General features: G+C 53.6%; 2 protein-coding genes across 5 annotated transcripts in view; one reads left to right on the forward strand and one right to left on the reverse strand.

Moving 5' to 3' along the window:
- The window catches only part of LOC120902428 (histone-lysine N-methyltransferase 2D-like), a 33,395-nt gene extending 18,027 nt beyond the window's left edge, over positions 1–15,368 (forward strand). For all 4 annotated transcript variants that reach the window (XM_040311151.1, XM_040311152.1, XM_040311153.1 and 1 more), the window contains 6 exons: positions 794–900; positions 978–1,389; positions 2,858–2,968; positions 3,032–12,730; positions 12,807–13,526; positions 13,599–15,368. In XM_040311151.1, the coding sequence (XP_040167085.1) occupies positions 794–900; positions 978–1,389; positions 2,858–2,968; positions 3,032–12,730; positions 12,807–13,526; positions 13,599–13,874 (11,325 nt within the window). In that variant the 3' untranslated portion in view covers positions 13,875–15,368. The remainder of the gene's footprint in view (positions 1–793; positions 901–977; positions 1,390–2,857; positions 2,969–3,031; positions 12,731–12,806; positions 13,527–13,598) is intronic.
- A 1,086-nt stretch (positions 15,369–16,454) lies between these two features.
- Positions 16,455–16,916, reverse strand: LOC120901173 (histone H1-II-like). Its single transcript, XM_040308883.1, has one exon. It carries the CDS (start codon positions 16,914–16,916, stop codon positions 16,455–16,457), a length of 462 nt encoding a protein of 153 aa, XP_040164817.1.
- Between the last annotated feature and the right edge of the window lie 1,057 nt (positions 16,917–17,973).

Consider the following 17,973-nt stretch of genomic DNA (forward strand, 5'->3'; position numbering starts at 1 on the left):
TATTATTATTATTATTATTATTATTATTATTATTATTATTATTATTATTATTATTATTATTACTATTAATATTATTATTACTAACTCTACAGTAAAAGTTTCAGACTCCTGGAACATTTTATTCAGGTTTTATCTTTGCCTGGATTAAATTATCATTAAGAGTTTATATCGCTCATTTGCGAGAATGAGTTAAATCACTCTTTTGATAGTTCAATCTTGATGAATACTTCAACTCTTCGAACCATTTAACTAGCAATTCTCAGTAGTGACTCATGACTCAGAGAGTTAAAAATTTGATTCGTCTTTTCACTTATTCTGAATTGACTCATATTATTGAGTGATTCAATTTGATTCTGAATCATGATTCGAAATGAATCTTTTCACTTATTCTCCCTGAATTGACTCACGCTTCTGAGTGATTCAATGTGATTCTGAATCATGATTCGAAATTCCCGCCGACTATCAACTCAATCACAGTAGTGACTCATGATTCTTACTGACTAAAGCATTTGATTCGTGACTCTAACTCATTCTCCATGAATTATCTCACGGCACCGGGATGTTATTTCTATCGCTAGTGCTGCGTCGAATCTGATTCTCAATCATGATTCGAAATAAATTTTAAATTGTAATGAATGCTTCACCATACATGTATCAAACTATGCGACTCATGAATCTTTTAAGATTCTGAAGGTTCTTCGATGTGAATCGATTACTCGCGATTTATATGAATGAGTATTCTTAAGTTTAAAACGATTCAATTGAATTAATAATATATTTATTTTTTTTGCAGCTTCAGCAAGGTGTAGTCGTCGGACAAAACACAATGGTGGCTGGGCCTCGAATGATGGCAGCGGATGGAACAGTGGGTGTGGCTGGAACGTCCACCATGAAGGCAGGGTAAGTAAAACATGAGCCTCGTCCATTACAAAAGTATTCTTATGTGCCCTTTTTTCTCTTTCCACATTCTTAAACAGCTTCATCAATCAGCAACGCATGCAGCAGCTCAAACAGCTCGGACCCAATGGTGGTGGCGGGATGGTGCAGAACATCATTCCTGCCGGGCAACCGCAAACCCGAATGGTACAGCAAATGGGCCCGGGTCAGCGAATCATACAAACGCCTGCCAACCTGCCACTGCAGCAAGTGCAGCAGCAGCTTGTCCCAGGGATGGGCAATCAACCACAGCTGGCAATGCAACAGCAGCAGCAACAACAGCAGCAACTGCAAGTGCAGCAGCAGCAGCAGCAGCAAGGGATGCAGCAGCAGCAGCCGCAGCAACAGCAGCAACAAAACGTGCCGGCCGCTGTTGGGCAACCACCGCCACCGCCCTATCCCGAGCCACCGCCACCGTATCCGGGCAGCCAAGCCGGTGGCAATCCAATGCAGGTAAGTGCAGGTTGGGTTGGGTGAAGGTTGTAACCACAGCAGCACAGCTTGCAAACTCGATCGAACAAAGTGTTTTTCGTATGCAACGATCATTGCGTGTTTTTTTTTTTTTTTTCTGTGTATGGGATTTGTATAAATCATTTGAAAACTGAGCTTCTAGCTTGGAAGAACCAAACCATAGCGCTGTGGTTGTGGTTTGGTATGCTCAGGTCGCTTATTTCATTAATCACTTTATTTTTGTACATGTGTGTACAGACGCAGTGTTTCCATTTGTACACCGCGGTGCTATTTCCTGTTTTCTGTTGGTTTGTGAACCATTTCAACAAATTATTTGCAAACAAACTTGTGTGTTACCTACTGTATTAGTTTGTGGGTCACTGTAATTATACTATGTGTGAAGCAACGCAGACCAATTCGTTTCGATCAACAAATTTATCTTTTCTCTTTCCTGTGAATGCCAGCATCAACCTTACGCGAAATATTACACTAACTACTGTGTACCAAATACTTCCTCGCGACGATCGCTATTGCTTAAGGTGAGAGACATCCCACCAGAGAACACCAAACACCAAAACCAAAACCGCCGGCAACTCCGGTTGCAGTACAAAACAGTGCACCCTCTACCAATGCTAAAAACATCACCACCACCACCAACACCACCACCGTACAATCCAATTGCCTCTCTAAACTATCTTGCACTTGTCCTTCGGCAACAACTGTGTTACTGTTGCTCGAAAGATCGCAACAACACACGTTTCGTTCACCGTTTGGATCGCTGTTGAAACGCGTTCACTGTAAAACTGAGCTAGAGATCACCCGAGAACCACCTGCTAGTTTCGCTCTGTTTCGGTAGTTTTTTTCTTTTATTTTCTTAGTAATTTTAAGGAATGGCAACGTTTGCAAATGCATTCACTACAGCATATCCGCATACAACCAGGCGTAGTTTTTATGCACAATACGCTCACAGGAAAACTTGATCCGATGCATCCGACGCCTCGAGTCTTTGTCTGTGTGTTTTTGATTTCATTTTTAGTTTTATGTTTTGTTTTTGGGCAATTGAATTGGAATGCAAATATAGGATGGGGGGGTTGAGTGTGGGTTTATGTTTTGCTAGTCCAGTGCTTTAATCTTTACCGACACAATGAGCACAATGACCATGTGAGACTGTTCAAGCGTGGTGATAATTCAATGGACAAACATCCTTTTGTTTCATTACGTAGTTGTTATTAACCTTAGCTGAGCTTGTGCAAGGTACATTCTTCACGCATACCGTTGGCCAAATTTGTTGCTAGATGCTATTTTATTTAGATGTCTCTACACACATGCTACACGCCTTTTTAAAATCGTGTCTTGGATGCGTAATGGTAGCGTAATGTAATCGAGTGTTTTGTAGGGAAATGAATTAAAAACAAATGTAAGCTAAAAAATGATATTTACTATTATTTCTGCTTCGTTTTCATTCCTGCAGGAGCAGCGCTTACTGCTGGAGGACATGGTGGAGCAGGAGAAGCGTGAGCAAGCTAACCAGCTGCAACAGGTCGGTGATATGCCACCGAATCAGATCATGATGAACGATCAGGTAAGCGCCAACCATGAACAGCGCGATCGAAAGTGTACTAAACACGCCGCTTCTTTATCGCAGGGTTACGAACAGATGTTGAACAACCCGCAGCAGGGTGTCGGCGGCCGCCTTGGGCAGCAGCAAGCGGGAATGGTGACCGCACAGCACAGTCAAACGCAGCAGCTGCAATCGCCCGTTATGCATCAGCAGCTGCAAATGCAATCACCAAACAATGGTCAGTTTATGATACAACAGCAGCAGCAGCAGCAGCCAAGAATGGCTCCGCAATGGCGCCAACAAGCACCGGGAGGCGTCAATGTAATGGGACAGCAGCAGCAGCAGCAACAACAACAACAACAACAACCACAACTACAACCGCAAGGCCAGATGGTTGGTGGAGGATTGATCAATCAAATACCAAAAAATACGATGGTTGCCATGACGACACCCGCACCATCGGCCGCCGGCTCACCGCAGACCGCCGATCCGTCCGGCAGCAAAACGATCCCGCTCTTCCAGGCGAACCTGCAGCCGCAACCGCCACAGCCACCGGAAACGATCGCCACCGAGCAGGATCGGCTGCTGCAGATCAACTACGAGAACTGGCTGAACCAGCAAAACACCGTCCTGTCCAACCAGCTGAAGTACTACGAGACGGAAATCGTGAAGCTGCGCAAGGTGAAGAAGCAGCTCAACACGAAACAGCGCCACCTGCGGAAGCAGGGCAACGAGCTGACGGAGAACGACGCGAAGGAGCTGCAGAAGATCACGGCCGACCATACGGTCATCCAGAAGCAGCTGGAGAACGCACGGCGCCAGCAGCGCCAGCACTCGGTGATACTGCAGGAGTACAAAACGAAGCACCAGTCGGGCAAGCCGGCGTCGTCCGGCGCGTCCACACCGGTCGGTGCGCCCGGCAGTTCGCCGGCCCAGTCGCTAATTGCGCCGCCGTCACCGCTGATGTCACCGTCGCCCAGCTCGCAGCCGGGCTCGCTGTACCAGCCGACGGTGCAGTCGCCGCTGAGCAATCTCATCCTGCAGCCGAACCAAAGCCCGCTGCACTCGCCCAGCCCGCTGCTGTCGCACAGCCCGGGCCCGGCCAGCGTGAACTCGTCCGTGCTGCAGAGCCCGGGCGGCAACCATACCAACTCGAACAGCGCCATGTCGCCGTACAGCACGATGCAACCGTCGCCCCGCATCGGTACGCCCCACTCGCAGATCGACGAAAACCCGTTCAGCCCCGGCCCGGGCGGTGGCCCGTCGCCTTCGCCTTCCCTGCCCGGCCGGCTGACGTCACCGGCGCCGCGCATGACTTCGCCGCAGCATCGAATGGCGGGCCAGCAGATGGTGGTCGGTGGGCCGAACCGCATGGTCCCCAGCCCGGGCAATCAGTTCAACCAGCAGCAGGGCATGATGATGCAAAACACAATGATGAGCTCGCAGCTGCCACAGCAACAGCAAATCCAGCAGCAGCAGCAGCAGCATCAGCAGCAACAACAGCAGCAAACACGCTTTGTGCGGCCTCAAACCATACCGAATGATCCTAATATTCGAATGCGAGTTGCAAACAGCATACAAATGCAACAGCAACAACAACAACAACAACAACAACAACAGCAGCAACAGCAGCAACAAATGATGGCTCAAAATCCCAACCTTCGCCAGATGCAGCCGGGAGCGGTCGGGGCGGGCTACAACTCGCCACTCGGCAGTCCGCAGCCCATCATGTCACCCGGGGGCAATATGAACCAACAGCAGCAGCAGCAGCAGCAGCAACAACAGCCGATGCAACAGTCGCAGCAAGCGATGGATCCACGCACGATGCAGCTGCTCCAGCAGCAGCAGCGCATGCAGCAAATTCAACAACAGCGCCAACAGCAGATGATGCATCAGCAACAACAACAACAGTCACCACAGCATGGCGGTGTACAAGCGGGCACAATGATGCAACAATCCAATCAGCAACAACAGATGCAGCTGATGCAGCAGCAGCAGCAGCAGCAACAACAGCAAATGCAGATGCAGCAACAAATGCAGCAACAGCAGCAACAGCAGATGAATTACGCCAAGCAAAGTCCGATACATCAGCAGCCACCGTCACCGCTGTTAAGCCATGGCGGGGGCAATACGCCCACCTCTTCCCCGATGCCTCAAAGCCCGATGATGTACTACAGCCAACAACAACAACCTCAACAGCAGCAGCAGCAGCAACAGCAACAACAGCAAGGTCAGCAAATGCAGCAACAGCTAATGCGTCAGCAATCGATGTCGACCGGAGAAAGCTATCCAAATGCATCGGTCGGCGGAGGTGGTGGTGGTGGTATTAACCACCCATCGAACCCAATACCGCTGCCGTTCGGGAAGTTTGGCTACATCAAGCTCGGTCTTCGCGGTGGTTCGCCAATGTGGGGTAATGCGCGGGGCAACAAGCGCGCCAATCCCGTCGCCCAGTTCCAACAGCAGCAGCTCCAAAAGCAGCAGCAGCTGCAGAAACAGCAGCAGCAGCAGCAGCAACAGTCGGGCGGCGGTAGCAGCGCCACAGCTGGAACATCGGCGGGCACAACCCGCACACCACCACAATCGGCACTCGCCATGGAGGTGAGAAAGCAAACCATCAACACGGCCGGCACGCTGGTGCCGCACCGGAATCGCATCACGATTGTGCAGAAACCGGCCGGCGGTATCACGACGACGACGACGCTGAACACGGTAGGCGTCACCATCAAGCCGGTGGGCGGTGGAACGGAGCCAGCGGCAGCGAACAGTAGCGGCGCCAGTGGTAGCGGCACCGTTGAAGAGATCGTTGTAATCGACAGCAGCCCCGACGAGAAGCAGCAGCGGCTGCTCGATTACGACGACGACAACGATAAGGCGCTGGTCGGCACGGAGGTGTCTCTGAACTCGGTCGCCCAGCACGGTGTCGACGGGGATGAAGCGATCATGGAGTCGTTCGGTAGTGGAACACCAGCCGGGTACGATATCGTGGGGAGTCCGCTCGATTCGCAGATAGCGGCCGGCGAGTACAATCTCTTCTCGGACGATGTGGTCGAGTGTGTGGACAGCGAGGATGGCGGTGTGACGGCGGGCGGAGCGAAGAAGGACGCCCGAACGGTTGCGGTCGAGCTGCTGCTGGATGCGGACAGCAGCGCCAAGGACAAACCGTTGCTCGGCAGCTCGGAGATTGAGATCGTGGAAAGCATTGACGAGAGCAGCATCGGCACGACGGCGGAAGATTTCGAGGCCATGATTGACAGTCGGCCCAAGACGGCCACACCACCGACGGTCGCGGCGGATGGTGCACCAAGTGCGGCGAAGACCGAACCGACCGTCACCATTACCAGGAAGGAGGATAAGGTGGTGGAAAAAGTGGCCACTCCTAAGAAAGAGGTAACGCTGGTTACGGTGCATCAGCAGCAGCAGCAAAGTCCGAAGCCAATCTCGTACCCAACGGCCCGCATTGCCATCCAGCAGTCGTTGATGCAGAACCGACCGATCGTTTCCGCCGCCCACCAGCGGCTGGTGAAGGATGCGACCGAATCGACCGCCAAGCTGTCGATCGGCAACACCACCATCTCGGTGCCGATACTGAAAAGCTTCCCCATGACGGCGACACCGTCGAAAGCGGCCGGCACGGAACAGAACGCGGCCAGCAAGGCGGCAACGCTTGCGACGCATTCGAAGAAACTGATCAACACGTCGGGCGGGCTTTCGATCAGCAACATTTCGAAGAACCCGGCCGGCGGGACTGTGATCGCGGTGGGAGGGCAGAAAATTAACACCACCAGCATCGTCACGCTGTCCTCGCTCAACCTCAACCAATCGTCCCCGTTCATAACGAAAACGTTCGCGCGGCACGGCGGTGGCCTCACGATACAGCAGCAAAAGCAACTGTCCGTCGGTTCGCAGATCAAAATACAGCAGGCTGGTTCCGTTGTGCTGCAGCAACAGCAACAGCAACAATCTGCACAACCAACAGCAACCAGTTCCGGTGCAAATGCCAACCAACCCGGGCCGACTGCGGCCGCCGGGACGAGTGTAACGTTCGGTGTGGTGCAAAGCACGGCGCAGCAATCGCAACCTCCGATCGAGGCGATCGTGGTGAAAGCGTCGCCGAAACCGAAGGTGGCCTCTACGTCGAGCCTCAGCTACGCGAAGCTATCGTCGCTTACCGTCACGCAGGACACGTCGCTGCCGACGAAGATCTTCGAGGATGATTCCATCTCCCCGGACAGTTCGATCAGTCAGGAAGATGCGGAGCAGCCAGCGCTAGATAAATCGGACCTCGCCGGACCGGCGGAGGAAGCTGCCGCTCCCAAAACCACGTCCACCGAGACGCCGGGAGGTCAGGATACGCCTGCCACGACGGCGGAAACGACCCAACAGCCCGACGGCCAAACCGTTAAGGGCAAGCAGAACATCATTCCGGTGCACGTGATAGCAAAGTCGCGGGAAAACTCGCGCAGCCCCATACTGACGGGTGCGGGCGGGCAACGGATCGTCTCCTCCATGCCACAGCTTTCGCCCCTCTCACAGCCGAACGAGCTGACTCTGAACGCAATGAACGTGTCGCAGCAGGTACGCTCCATCATGTCCTCCATCAGCGTTTCGAACGCAGCGAGCGTGGCGGGCAGCAGCAGTGCCGGCGGCGGTGGTACGCCGAGCGTCGTGCTGTCGATGGCCCCGTCGACGACGACGGCGGCCGGCACGACGAGCGTCGCGTCCAGCGTGGCAGCGAGCAACATTTCCACCATCACGTTCGACACGATCCTTCCCTCGAAGGGCGACAACATGAGCAAGACGGAAACGATTGCCAGCATCCTGAAGACGGTGTCGGGCAAAACGATCCTCCCGGCGGCGGCGATCGCCAGCAACTCCAATCTGGTCAAAGCGTCCGAGCAGCAGAGCGGCAGCCCGTCGCTCACGTCCACCACCATCACGCAGATACCGGCCACGAAGCTAATCACGCAGCAGCTGCAGCTGAGCCGGCTGCCGGGGCAAACGATCGGCAGTGGCAACAGCAACTTCCTGGTGGTGAAGCAGCTACGAACACCGAACAAGCAGACCGGGCAGAACCACATGCAGAAGCAGCTGGTCGTGCTGACCCAGCAGGGCCAGGGCGGACAGCAGATCAAGCTGCAGACGCACCAAACGCAGCAGCTCGCGGCTGGCAACAGCGTCATCATACAGAGCCAGCCGGGCAGCAGCGGGGGAGCGACCGGGAGTTTTATGAAGATATCCACCACACCCACGATCGTGTCGACGGCAGCGGGTGGTGGTGATACGGCGAGCAGCAAATCCGTCACCACCACGGTCGATACGACCAGTGCCAGCGGGATTGCGACCATCCTGAGCAACGCAAACGCTCAGCAGCAGCAGCAGCAGCAGCAGCAAAAAACACTCACCACATCACAGCAACCAGCGGCGCAGCTGCAGAGCTCGTCGCCGCAGCAAATCATCTGCACCAACCAGGCGACGGGCCAGACGCGAATACTCAACCTCGGCACGGTGGTGGCGGCGGCTGCGGCAGCGTCCGGTGACGGAACGTCCGCGAACGCCGCCAACCCGCCGACCAAGTCCATCGTGATGAGCACGTCGCGTGCCGCCACCATCACGAGCATCAACGTGACGTCCACGACGGCCACACCGGTCGCCAGCATCCTCAGTGCCACGCTGTCGCAGCCGCTGATCAAAACCAGCTCCCACATGCCATCCTCCATCACGACGCTGCTCCAGAGCCAGCTGCAAAGTGCGGCCTCGTTCCGGCGCTCCAAGTCCACCGATGAGGCGCCCGCGCACGGACACGGGCGCGAAACGGCCTCGCAAATACTGAGCAAGCGGCTCAGCCTGGAGTCGACCAATGTCGTGAAAAGCGAACCGGTCGACAGCGCGTCGGACGATGCGAGCGTTAGCAGCTCCACTGCTCAGGCTGCCAGCAGCACGTCAGCCACCGCTGGTGGCAATCAGCCGAAGCCGGACACACCGTCGGCGGCAACCGCGGGAAGCGGATGCAAATTCTCAACCATGCCGTCCGCCGGCACGGTCACAAAGTCGGAAGACTCGCAGAACGTGCTGCTCAAGCAGCTGCTGCAGAACAGTGGCAGCTCTAGCGCGTCGTCCGTATCGTCGCCGGCCCCGTCGCCCATCGGTCGGGCCGTGCCGAGTCTCATAACGAGCCAGCGGGCACCGAGCCTGGGTGTGGTGAGCTCGCTTGAAGCGCAGCTCGCCCGGCCAGTGATTCCACCGTCCGCCAATCCGCCCGCCATCCAGCTCATTAGCAGCCAGCCGATACCGGCGATTGCGGCGTCGATCAGCTCCATATCGTCGTCCACCGTCTCCTCGGCAGCAGCTGCTTCCACGCCGTCTGCAGCGTTAATGAGCGTGTCGTCAGGAACTAGCATCGGCAGCAGCACCACCACCACGTCAGTTACGACGGCGTCGGCAAGCAACAGTACCAGCAGCAGCAGTACAGCGGAAGCAGCGAAAACGAAGCTTATCTCGCGGGAAACGTCTTTCGTGTCGAAGCCATCCGGCATATCGTCGAGCCATCCGACACCGAATCTGGCGGCCAACATGCTTGCCGCCAGTATGAAGAAGGAGGAGATGCTACAGGCAGCAGCGGCGGCAGCAGCTATCACCATCACCACAACCACCACCACGTCCGTTGCGACCGTTGGTCAGGGAACGGTTAAGCTCGATTCCGGAACAATTACGGTCACACAGCTTCAAGCATCACAACCGACAGTCACTACGGCGGCTGCCTCGCAACAGCTCCAAACGACGGTGACAGCCGCCAAATCTGCCATGCCACCACAACAACAGCAAGTAAATTCACTACAATTTTCCCAACAAAACAACCAACTGCAGTCGAAAACGCTGCCAAACGCTGCCACTGTCGTGGGCTCTGTTGGCGAGACGAACGTAACCATCGTCAAGCGTGATGCCGTGACGCAGCAGACTGTGTCAAGCGTCACAACAGTGCTGCCAGCGTCCACCAGCGTGACGGTGACGGCCAAAAGTGGTCCACCCGAGGAGTCGATGAAACGCTTTGCGCCGAGTCCGGTGCAGCAGCAGATTGGAGACACAACGATAGTGCGAACTCCTACACCGACGCCCTCGCCGGGTCCGATGCAACAGCCCTCGAGGCCACCGTCTGCTGCACCCCGATCGGAAACGCCCGTTGACATAAAAAAAGAGCCGGAACAATCACTCAATAGTGGTTCTGCCTCTGTGGCCTCTGCCACGACCACCACCTCCACCGTGTCAGGCACAACCACACCGATAATGTCATCACCAGTCGCCCCAATGGGTCCTCCGGCAACAACAGCAGTGACACCTTCGCCCGCTGCGGCTCAAACGACGCCAAACGCGTTGAAATCTCCTCTACCGCCGGGAAGCGTGGATTCCGCGACGACCATCACCGGTTCTCCTGCCATCACGAAAGTGGAAGCCAGTAGTGGTGGCCCCTCGCCGGTAAGCACAGTGCCCACCGCCACCGCCATTAAAGAGGAACCGACGGAACCTCTCACAGCCGAGCAGGCGGCCAAGCGGGCGGCCGAGCTGGCGCTCGAGCTGAAGAAAAAGAAGCGCCGCGAGTACCAGAAAAACCGGCGCCAGATGCAGATCCAGTCGAACAAGGACAACGCGCACAGCCAGGCGAAGAAGAAGCCGAAAAAGTCGGTCAAGATCGAGGAGGACTACGACACGTGCATCGACAACCTGATGGGCCAGCTGCGCCAGCTGCCCCAGATGCAGATCCTCGAGCCGCAGCTGCCCCGCAACTACGGCGTCTGCTCCGTGTTCGGCACCGGCGACCTGTCCAAGTTTACCAACCTGAAGGGGTACTCGATCGCGACCGGCGACCTGACCGGGCGGTACGGCGACGCCCAGATACCCTCGATAGCGGACTTTTACAACACGAAACCGTTCGGCGTGAAGGATCCGCCGCCCGAGCCGACGCCCGTCTCGGTGCACCGCGGCTTCTACGACCAGGAGTTTGCGCCGATCAAGTTCGAGACGGAGGACCGGCAGCGGTACGAGTTTGTGCGCGACCGGGACCTCGATTCGCCCGACACGATCATCAGCACGTCCAGCCCGGAGTGCTTGCGGTGGGACTCGCCGGTCAGCTTTCCGGGCCTGCGGCTGATCAAGGAGGAGCCGGCCGAGGACGAGCAGACGGCCGTGTACAGGCAGATGTCGCCGGTCATCCCCATCCTCGCGCCGATTCCGATCCGGCTGCGCAAGGGCATTACCCTGTCGGCGGATTCGGCTGGTCGACCGCAGCAAGGAGCGAACGTCGCCGGCAGCAACAAGGAGAACGAAGGGTTCCGGGAGACGGCGGGTGTCAAGTCGCGGTTCGGGCCGCCCACCCCGCTCAAGGACACGAGCAATGTGACGGTCACGCTGACGCTGACCTCCTCGGCGGTGGACGACATTTTCGGCGTGCTGCGCGATTTGGCCAACATGCTGGAGATACCGCCGCCGACCACGTACCAGATAGTGGAGCGTACGGTGTCGCCCACCAGCCAAAAGCTGGGCCTGTACCGGACGAAGGGCCGGGACGGGAAGGAGGGCGCCCCGATCGACATCCAGACCATCCTGAACGGGTCGGCCCGGTTCTGCCGGCACTGCGACGTGGTCATACTGAGCAACATCATCATCGCGAACGCGTCCGAGTTCCCGCTGCTGGCGGCGAACGGTGACGCCGGTGGCCAGGCCGAGCTCGAGTCGGAGGAGCTGTACTTCTGCGGGGAGCAGTGCTACCGACAGTTCCTCTGCTGCCCGACCAGCATACTGGACGAGGCTGGGGACAGTAGCGCCGGTGCTGCAGCACTGGCCACTAGCGAAGGTACGGCAGCGCTCAGCCACAAACCGGACACAGGTGCGCCGAACGTCGATGTGGCAGCCGTGTCCGGTGCGGTGGAAATCAAGCAGGAAGTACTGGAGGACGTAGAAATGGAAGATGTCACGGCCGGCAACAGCTCCACCGGCAGCGTTAAGGACGCACCGGGCAGCGGCGAGCGCAAGAAGAAGCACCCGGACGATGGCGTGGAGGTGGATGTGCTTGCGGGCGCACCACCCACCAAACAGATGAAGGGCGTCCGGTACAAGGTGTACACACCGAACTGCTTCGGCGTGCAGCGGTTCAAGAAGCCGAGCGAGAAGGAAATCACCGAAACGCTGTTCCGCATGAGCATCACGGTGGCCCCGACGCCCAAAATGCCGGACGATACGCGGCGCTGCATCTTCTGCCACACGGTGGGCGACGGGGTCGCGGACGGACCGTCCCGGCTGCTCAACTACGACGTCGACAAGTGGGTGCACCTGAACTGTGCGCTCTGGTCGGACGGGGTGTACGAGACGGTGAACGGTGCGCTGATGAACCTGGAGAATGCGCTCCAGCAAAGCCTCACGTCGGTGTGCGCCTTCTGCAGCACGCTGGGCGCGACGGTGAAGTGCTTCAAGACGCGCTGCGCCAACGTGTACCATCTCAGCTGCGCGATGAAGGATAGCTGCGTGTTCTACAAGAACAAAACCACCATGTGCCAGACCCACGCGCCCAAGACGGAGAAGGACTCGGAGCTGACGACGCTGAGCGTGCAGCGCCGGGTGTACGTCGACCGGGACGAAAGCCGCCAGGTCGCGTCGGTGATGCACCATTCCGAGTCGAACAATCTGCTGCGGGTGGGCAGCCTGATCTTCCTCAACGTGGGGCAGCTGCTGCCGCACCAGCTGCAGAGCTTCCACACGCCGAACTACATCTATCCGATCGGCTACAAAATTGTGAGTATTTGTGGGGACACTTCGTACGAAAAAAGAACGTACTAATATCGTGTTTTTCCTCATGCTCTTTCCCCAGATTCGCTTCTACTGGTCCATGCGCCGTCCGAACAAGCGCTGCCGGTACATCTGCTCGATCGCGGACGTGTGCGGCCGGCCCGAGTTCCGCGTGCTGGTGCAGGAGACGGCCGAGGAGGACATCGAGCTGCGCGACGCGACGCCGAAAGCCGTCTGGCAGCGGATCCTCGAGCCGATGGCGCAGCTGCGCAAGAGCTGCCAGATCGTGCAGCTCTTCCCGAAGTACATCTCGGGCGAGGATCTGTTCGGGCTGACCGAGCCCGCGGTCGTGCGCATCCTGGAGAGCCTGCCCGGCATCGAAACGCTCACCGACTACCGGTTCAAGTATGGGCGCAACCCACTGCTCGAACTGCCGCTCGCCATCAATCCGTCCGGTGCGGCCCGCACCGAACCGAAGCTGAAGCACACACTGTCGTGGAAGAAGCCACACACGCAGCGGACCGGATCGGTCAGTCAGCGGCCCACGTTCGTGCCGACCAGCTCGCCGGCCGGCGAGGTGGCCTGCCCGTACAGCAAGCAGTTCGTACACTCGAAGAGCTCGCAGTACAAGAAGATGAAGCAGGAGTGGCGCAACAACGTGTTCCTGGCGCGCTCCAAGATCCAGGGCCTGGGCCTGTACGCGGCGCGCGATCTCGAGAAGCACACGATGGTGATCGAGTACATCGGCGAGGTGATACGCACCGAGGTGTCCGAACTGCGCGAGAAGCAGTACGAGGCAAGGGTAAGTTGGTGACTGATGTGGTCGTAGGGAGTTGTACGACTTATACTGAACATTTCCCCTTTATCATTCCAGAACCGTGGTATCTACATGTTCCGGCTGGACGAGGAGCGGGTGGTGGACGCGACGCTGAGCGGTGGGCTCGCCCGATACATCAACCACTCGTGCAACCCGAACTGCGTGACGGAGATCGTCGAGGTGGACCGGGAGCTGCGCATCATCATCTTCGCCAAGCGGCGCATCAACCGCGGCGAGGAGCTGTCCTACGACTACAAGTTCGACATCGAGGACGATGCGCACAAGATATCGTGCATGTGCGGTGCACCGAACTGCAAGAAATGGATGAACTAAGCTGTTACGCATCCCGGAGAAAAACATAAAGCACCAGCCAAATGCCAGAGCGACGCGCAGTGGTGGTGGCCGTCATCCGTGCATTTTCTTCACACCATTGTTACCTCGACATCCAATGCAGTTGTAAAATGTAGATTAGCGTTATGTGCGGGTGAGAAAAGCGGTTGTTCCGTCACCTTAGGTATATATTGTTCCGCACGTTATAAGGCTCTTTTAATTGCTAGTGGTTAACTACAGGGTTTCGGTATTGATTAGGTTCAGCCTTTTTTTTTCTTCTTTGAGTATTAAGCTTAGATGTTTTAGATTCTCTTTCCTTTTTTTTAACTATTTAAGTTGTACTACTCCGGGCTTAAGCACTCTTAATTTCATGCTTTATTTAGAGGCGAAAAGTTAGACGATACACACAAGGCTCTGACAAATTACAAGCGTAGGGTTGCAGCAATACTGTAAAAAAACAAAAACAAACAAAAACACACAGCAAAACATAATTTTAAGTAGTAACAACCTACCTGGTAAGCGTATGTGTAATTATCTGTATGTTTTCAATTTTTATAACTCATTTGTTAATTGTGCGAGCTAGGCAAAAAGGAGCTAATGACATGTGTGGTGGTTAAAAGGGAGCGCGCGTTAGTGTTATGTTGCACCGGACCGTTGTAGTGGGGACGAAACGCACGGCTTTTAGAAAGGCGGCGTCGAGTTCTGTGTGTAGTTAGTGTTTTAGTGTATTATAGTGCGCGCTCTGCCCGCACCCTCCCCGTTTGGCGCGATACGATAAGTGAGTAGAACAATAAGGTGATAGTTAATTAGATGGCAAAGAAAACGGGGAAAGCAGTTATATTTTAAATGACCACGTTACACAGCGTTACACGCACGGTTTAACGGATTACATCTTGACCCTTCCCCCCCTTGTCGGGTGAATCGATGAGAGACAAGCAAACGTTAGGATCAAAGGTATATACACACTCATTACGGCAAACAAATATATATACACGGGCGCGCGCGCGTAAGAATCATACATATAAAGCGTGTATGCAGAATATATATATATATCTACATGAAAATATATATTTTCGGACGATTATTTTAGCAGCAGATTTTGCTATATACAAGATTGAAAAACTAATGTCGAACAAAATCCGAGCGCGGGGGAACAAGCACACGCGGAGACGCTGCAAAATGGCAATTGTTTGCGGTTAGAGAGAAATAAAACAAACAAATTACTACCTTTATGAAACCGATCTGCGTTGAGAGAGAGGGAGAGAGAGTGAAAATACGCCCGAACGTGCAACCGTTTCAGAGAAGCGACGTTCTTGTCCCCGGTCATCAAGCCTTATCCATTCAACACGTGGGACACGGATATTTCGGGGGTCCGATTAACTACATGGAAAAGGTAGGGAAGACGGGTTTTCATGGGAAATAGAATAAAGTGGGTTGGCCACGTTCGAGGATCGTACCGTGTAGGGTAAATGTGTACTACTGTATGCAATTAAATGAGCTTTCTTTGGTATTTTTTCGGGTTCGTTTTCCGATTGATGACTGCAACCGCAACGATCGTCAGTATGTACTTTTCTAGTACTCAAACAGAGGGCGCTGTCGTATGCCGAACATTTCTGCCAATTTCTGTAACGAGAATTTGATCAAAGCAACCATTTGCGTAATTGTTGGCTGTGGCGAATGAAAGGAACGACACTCGTCGCAGTACAGATCTGGCAGTGGTGTAGTTCAGAAGTGCAGTGTTAGTTTCGGTTTAGTGGACAGAGGAGAAAAACATTACAAGTCCTTGAAGAATACAGGCGAACAGGCTTCGGAATATGGCCAGGTAAGAATATCCTTGGGGGGTACTAAGTGGCTATAGGTACTGGAAGAAATAATTAACGTTGCCTGGGAGTGAAGGCATGTCGGGAAATTAGTGAGAATACCGAGTAGCGATACTGGGGCCAATGCCGGACCAATTGAAATGATGCTTCACTTCACTAGAGATCATCAGTGGACATTAGTCTTTTCGAAAAGTAAGTTCGCTTGGTTCTGTAATTAGGGTACTATTACATGACTATGACTAGTGATTCCCAAATTTCCTTTTTGTGTTGGCTGTATGGGTAGTTGAACCAGGTCCTCATCATTTGCATCTAGCTGAACCGTTTGAATCTAATGGTCAGGGTACTGATACTCAGTGCTTTCGGCCTACCATCTAATAGTTCTGAAAATCCTCTGAAAAAACTCGATAAGCAAACCAATTAATGTAATTTCATAGGCTTCTATGCTATGTGATGTTAAGATCGCTACAAGTAGGCTTTGTATATTGGTCCCAAGAGGAGAAAATTTGCACTTCGGTATCTTAGAAGTGATTTTCTAATGAAATATTCGATTTCAACTGGATGGTCATTTGTGCCCAACCGGCACCAAACAAGTTGAACGAGAATGATCAATGCAATTTCTCGATTTGCTTAGGGTGAAACCGTTCGTAGAAAGCATGATAGTTCTTGAATGATTCGATTGGTAGTCCTGAAAAGAACTGCTGCTATGGACTAAGTGTGTTGAGATGTACAATTCAGGCTCTAGAGCCTGTGTTTGAGCAACCATTTACTTCTTGGCTGCTGCCTTCTTGGGGGCTGCGGCTTTCTTCGGCGCAGCGGCCTTCTTCGGAGCGGCCGGCTTCTTGGCGGCCTTCTTCGGCGCTGCTGGCTTCTTGGCGGCCTGCTTCGCACCATCCGCTGCGGCGGCCTTTGGTTTCTTCGCCTCGGCACCGTCAGCCTTCTTGGTGTCATTCAGGGCCAATTTCATCGTGGATGGTGCCACCCCCATCTGACGTGCCAACGGCCGAATTCCGATCCCCGGATTTTCCATCACGCGCGCCTGGAGGTCAGCCAGGAAAGCGCCGGTCCGCACGCAATCCCGCCGCTGGGAATGTGGTTTTCGTGCTGCCACCGCTTCGTCGTCGTCGCTGTTTTCTCCCAGCTCACTCCGGATCGCCTTCACCGTGTTCAGCGAACACTGCACGCACTGCATGATGTCGCGGTTGTCGCGTCCGGCGCGGATCATCATGATGCATGTGATCCGCTTCCACAATGTACTTTTTGGCATTTTTATTTTAGAGTTACAAACAAAAATGTAACTATCAAAATTATCCCGAACGTATGTAAATGCTCATGCTGCGCTTGACCCTGGGGTCCCTCGGAAATGGGAACTCGAGTGAAAACAATCTGGAAAGCTTGTGTCACATTTTCGATGCCGCTGTCAAAGTGAATGGCAAAAATACTGTTGCACTTTTTTCCGAAAATACCTGTATTTTTGCTCTGAACACGTAAAAATGATGATTGTATCGTGTAGGTAACATGTATATGTTTCTAAAAAACTATACTTTACCTCCGAAATGTGTTTACCGGAAACGAATAACGGAATGCAAGTGCGAAAATGCAAGACGTCACAGTGGTACGATGGGATATTATGAGCAATATTTTCTGTAATTCGCACGTAAGACGTTTTGGAGTTTGTAAAATAGTTAGTTTAACATTTTTCCTACAAAAGTACACCAAATGCATGATGTATGGTTGCAGTAAAGTAGAGTAAAATGGTAAAACAAAATGCATCTTTCTGAGACCAACTCGACCGAAAACAAAATGACATTTGCTTGTTTGGGTTGGCTTGGTGTAAAGAGGTAGTAAAAAATAAATCATGTTTAATGTAGTTTTGGACATGATACATGAGTAGTTTGTTGAAACTTGTTTCATCATTCAGATCAGAAATATTACCGTACAATTCGTCATAAAACGCAAACGAAATTTGTTCTACGTGGCGTCAAAAAAACAAGCGATGGATGACATATGCAGGCTGGAATGGGTAAAATAAGGGCAAAAATCAGAGGAGAGATTTTACTTGGCTTGAACGTTAATTATTAACATATTATATCAAGTTTTGAATGAGTTTATAAAAGTAAGCTAATACATCGACCAAATAAATCGATGTAAAAAACAGTCCACATACCAAATTTGTTCACAACAATGTACTGGGGTGTTGTTGTTACTTTAGGTAAGGCAGACTTCGGCTGCAATTGCGGTTGGATATGCAATTAAAAGGATTTTGCGTTAATTGTTGCTAACAT

The sequence above is a fragment of the Anopheles arabiensis genome, chromosome 3 (genome assembly GCF_016920715.1).
Source record: "Anopheles arabiensis isolate DONGOLA chromosome 3, AaraD3, whole genome shotgun sequence".
NCBI lineage: Eukaryota > Metazoa > Arthropoda > Insecta > Diptera > Culicidae > Anopheles > Anopheles arabiensis.

What these genes read in the sequence shown, in the direction of transcription:
- LOC120901173 (XM_040308883.1), bottom strand. Translation starts at nt 16,916, where the DNA reads ATGATGATCCGCGCCGGACGCGACAACCGCGACATCATGCAGTGCGTG.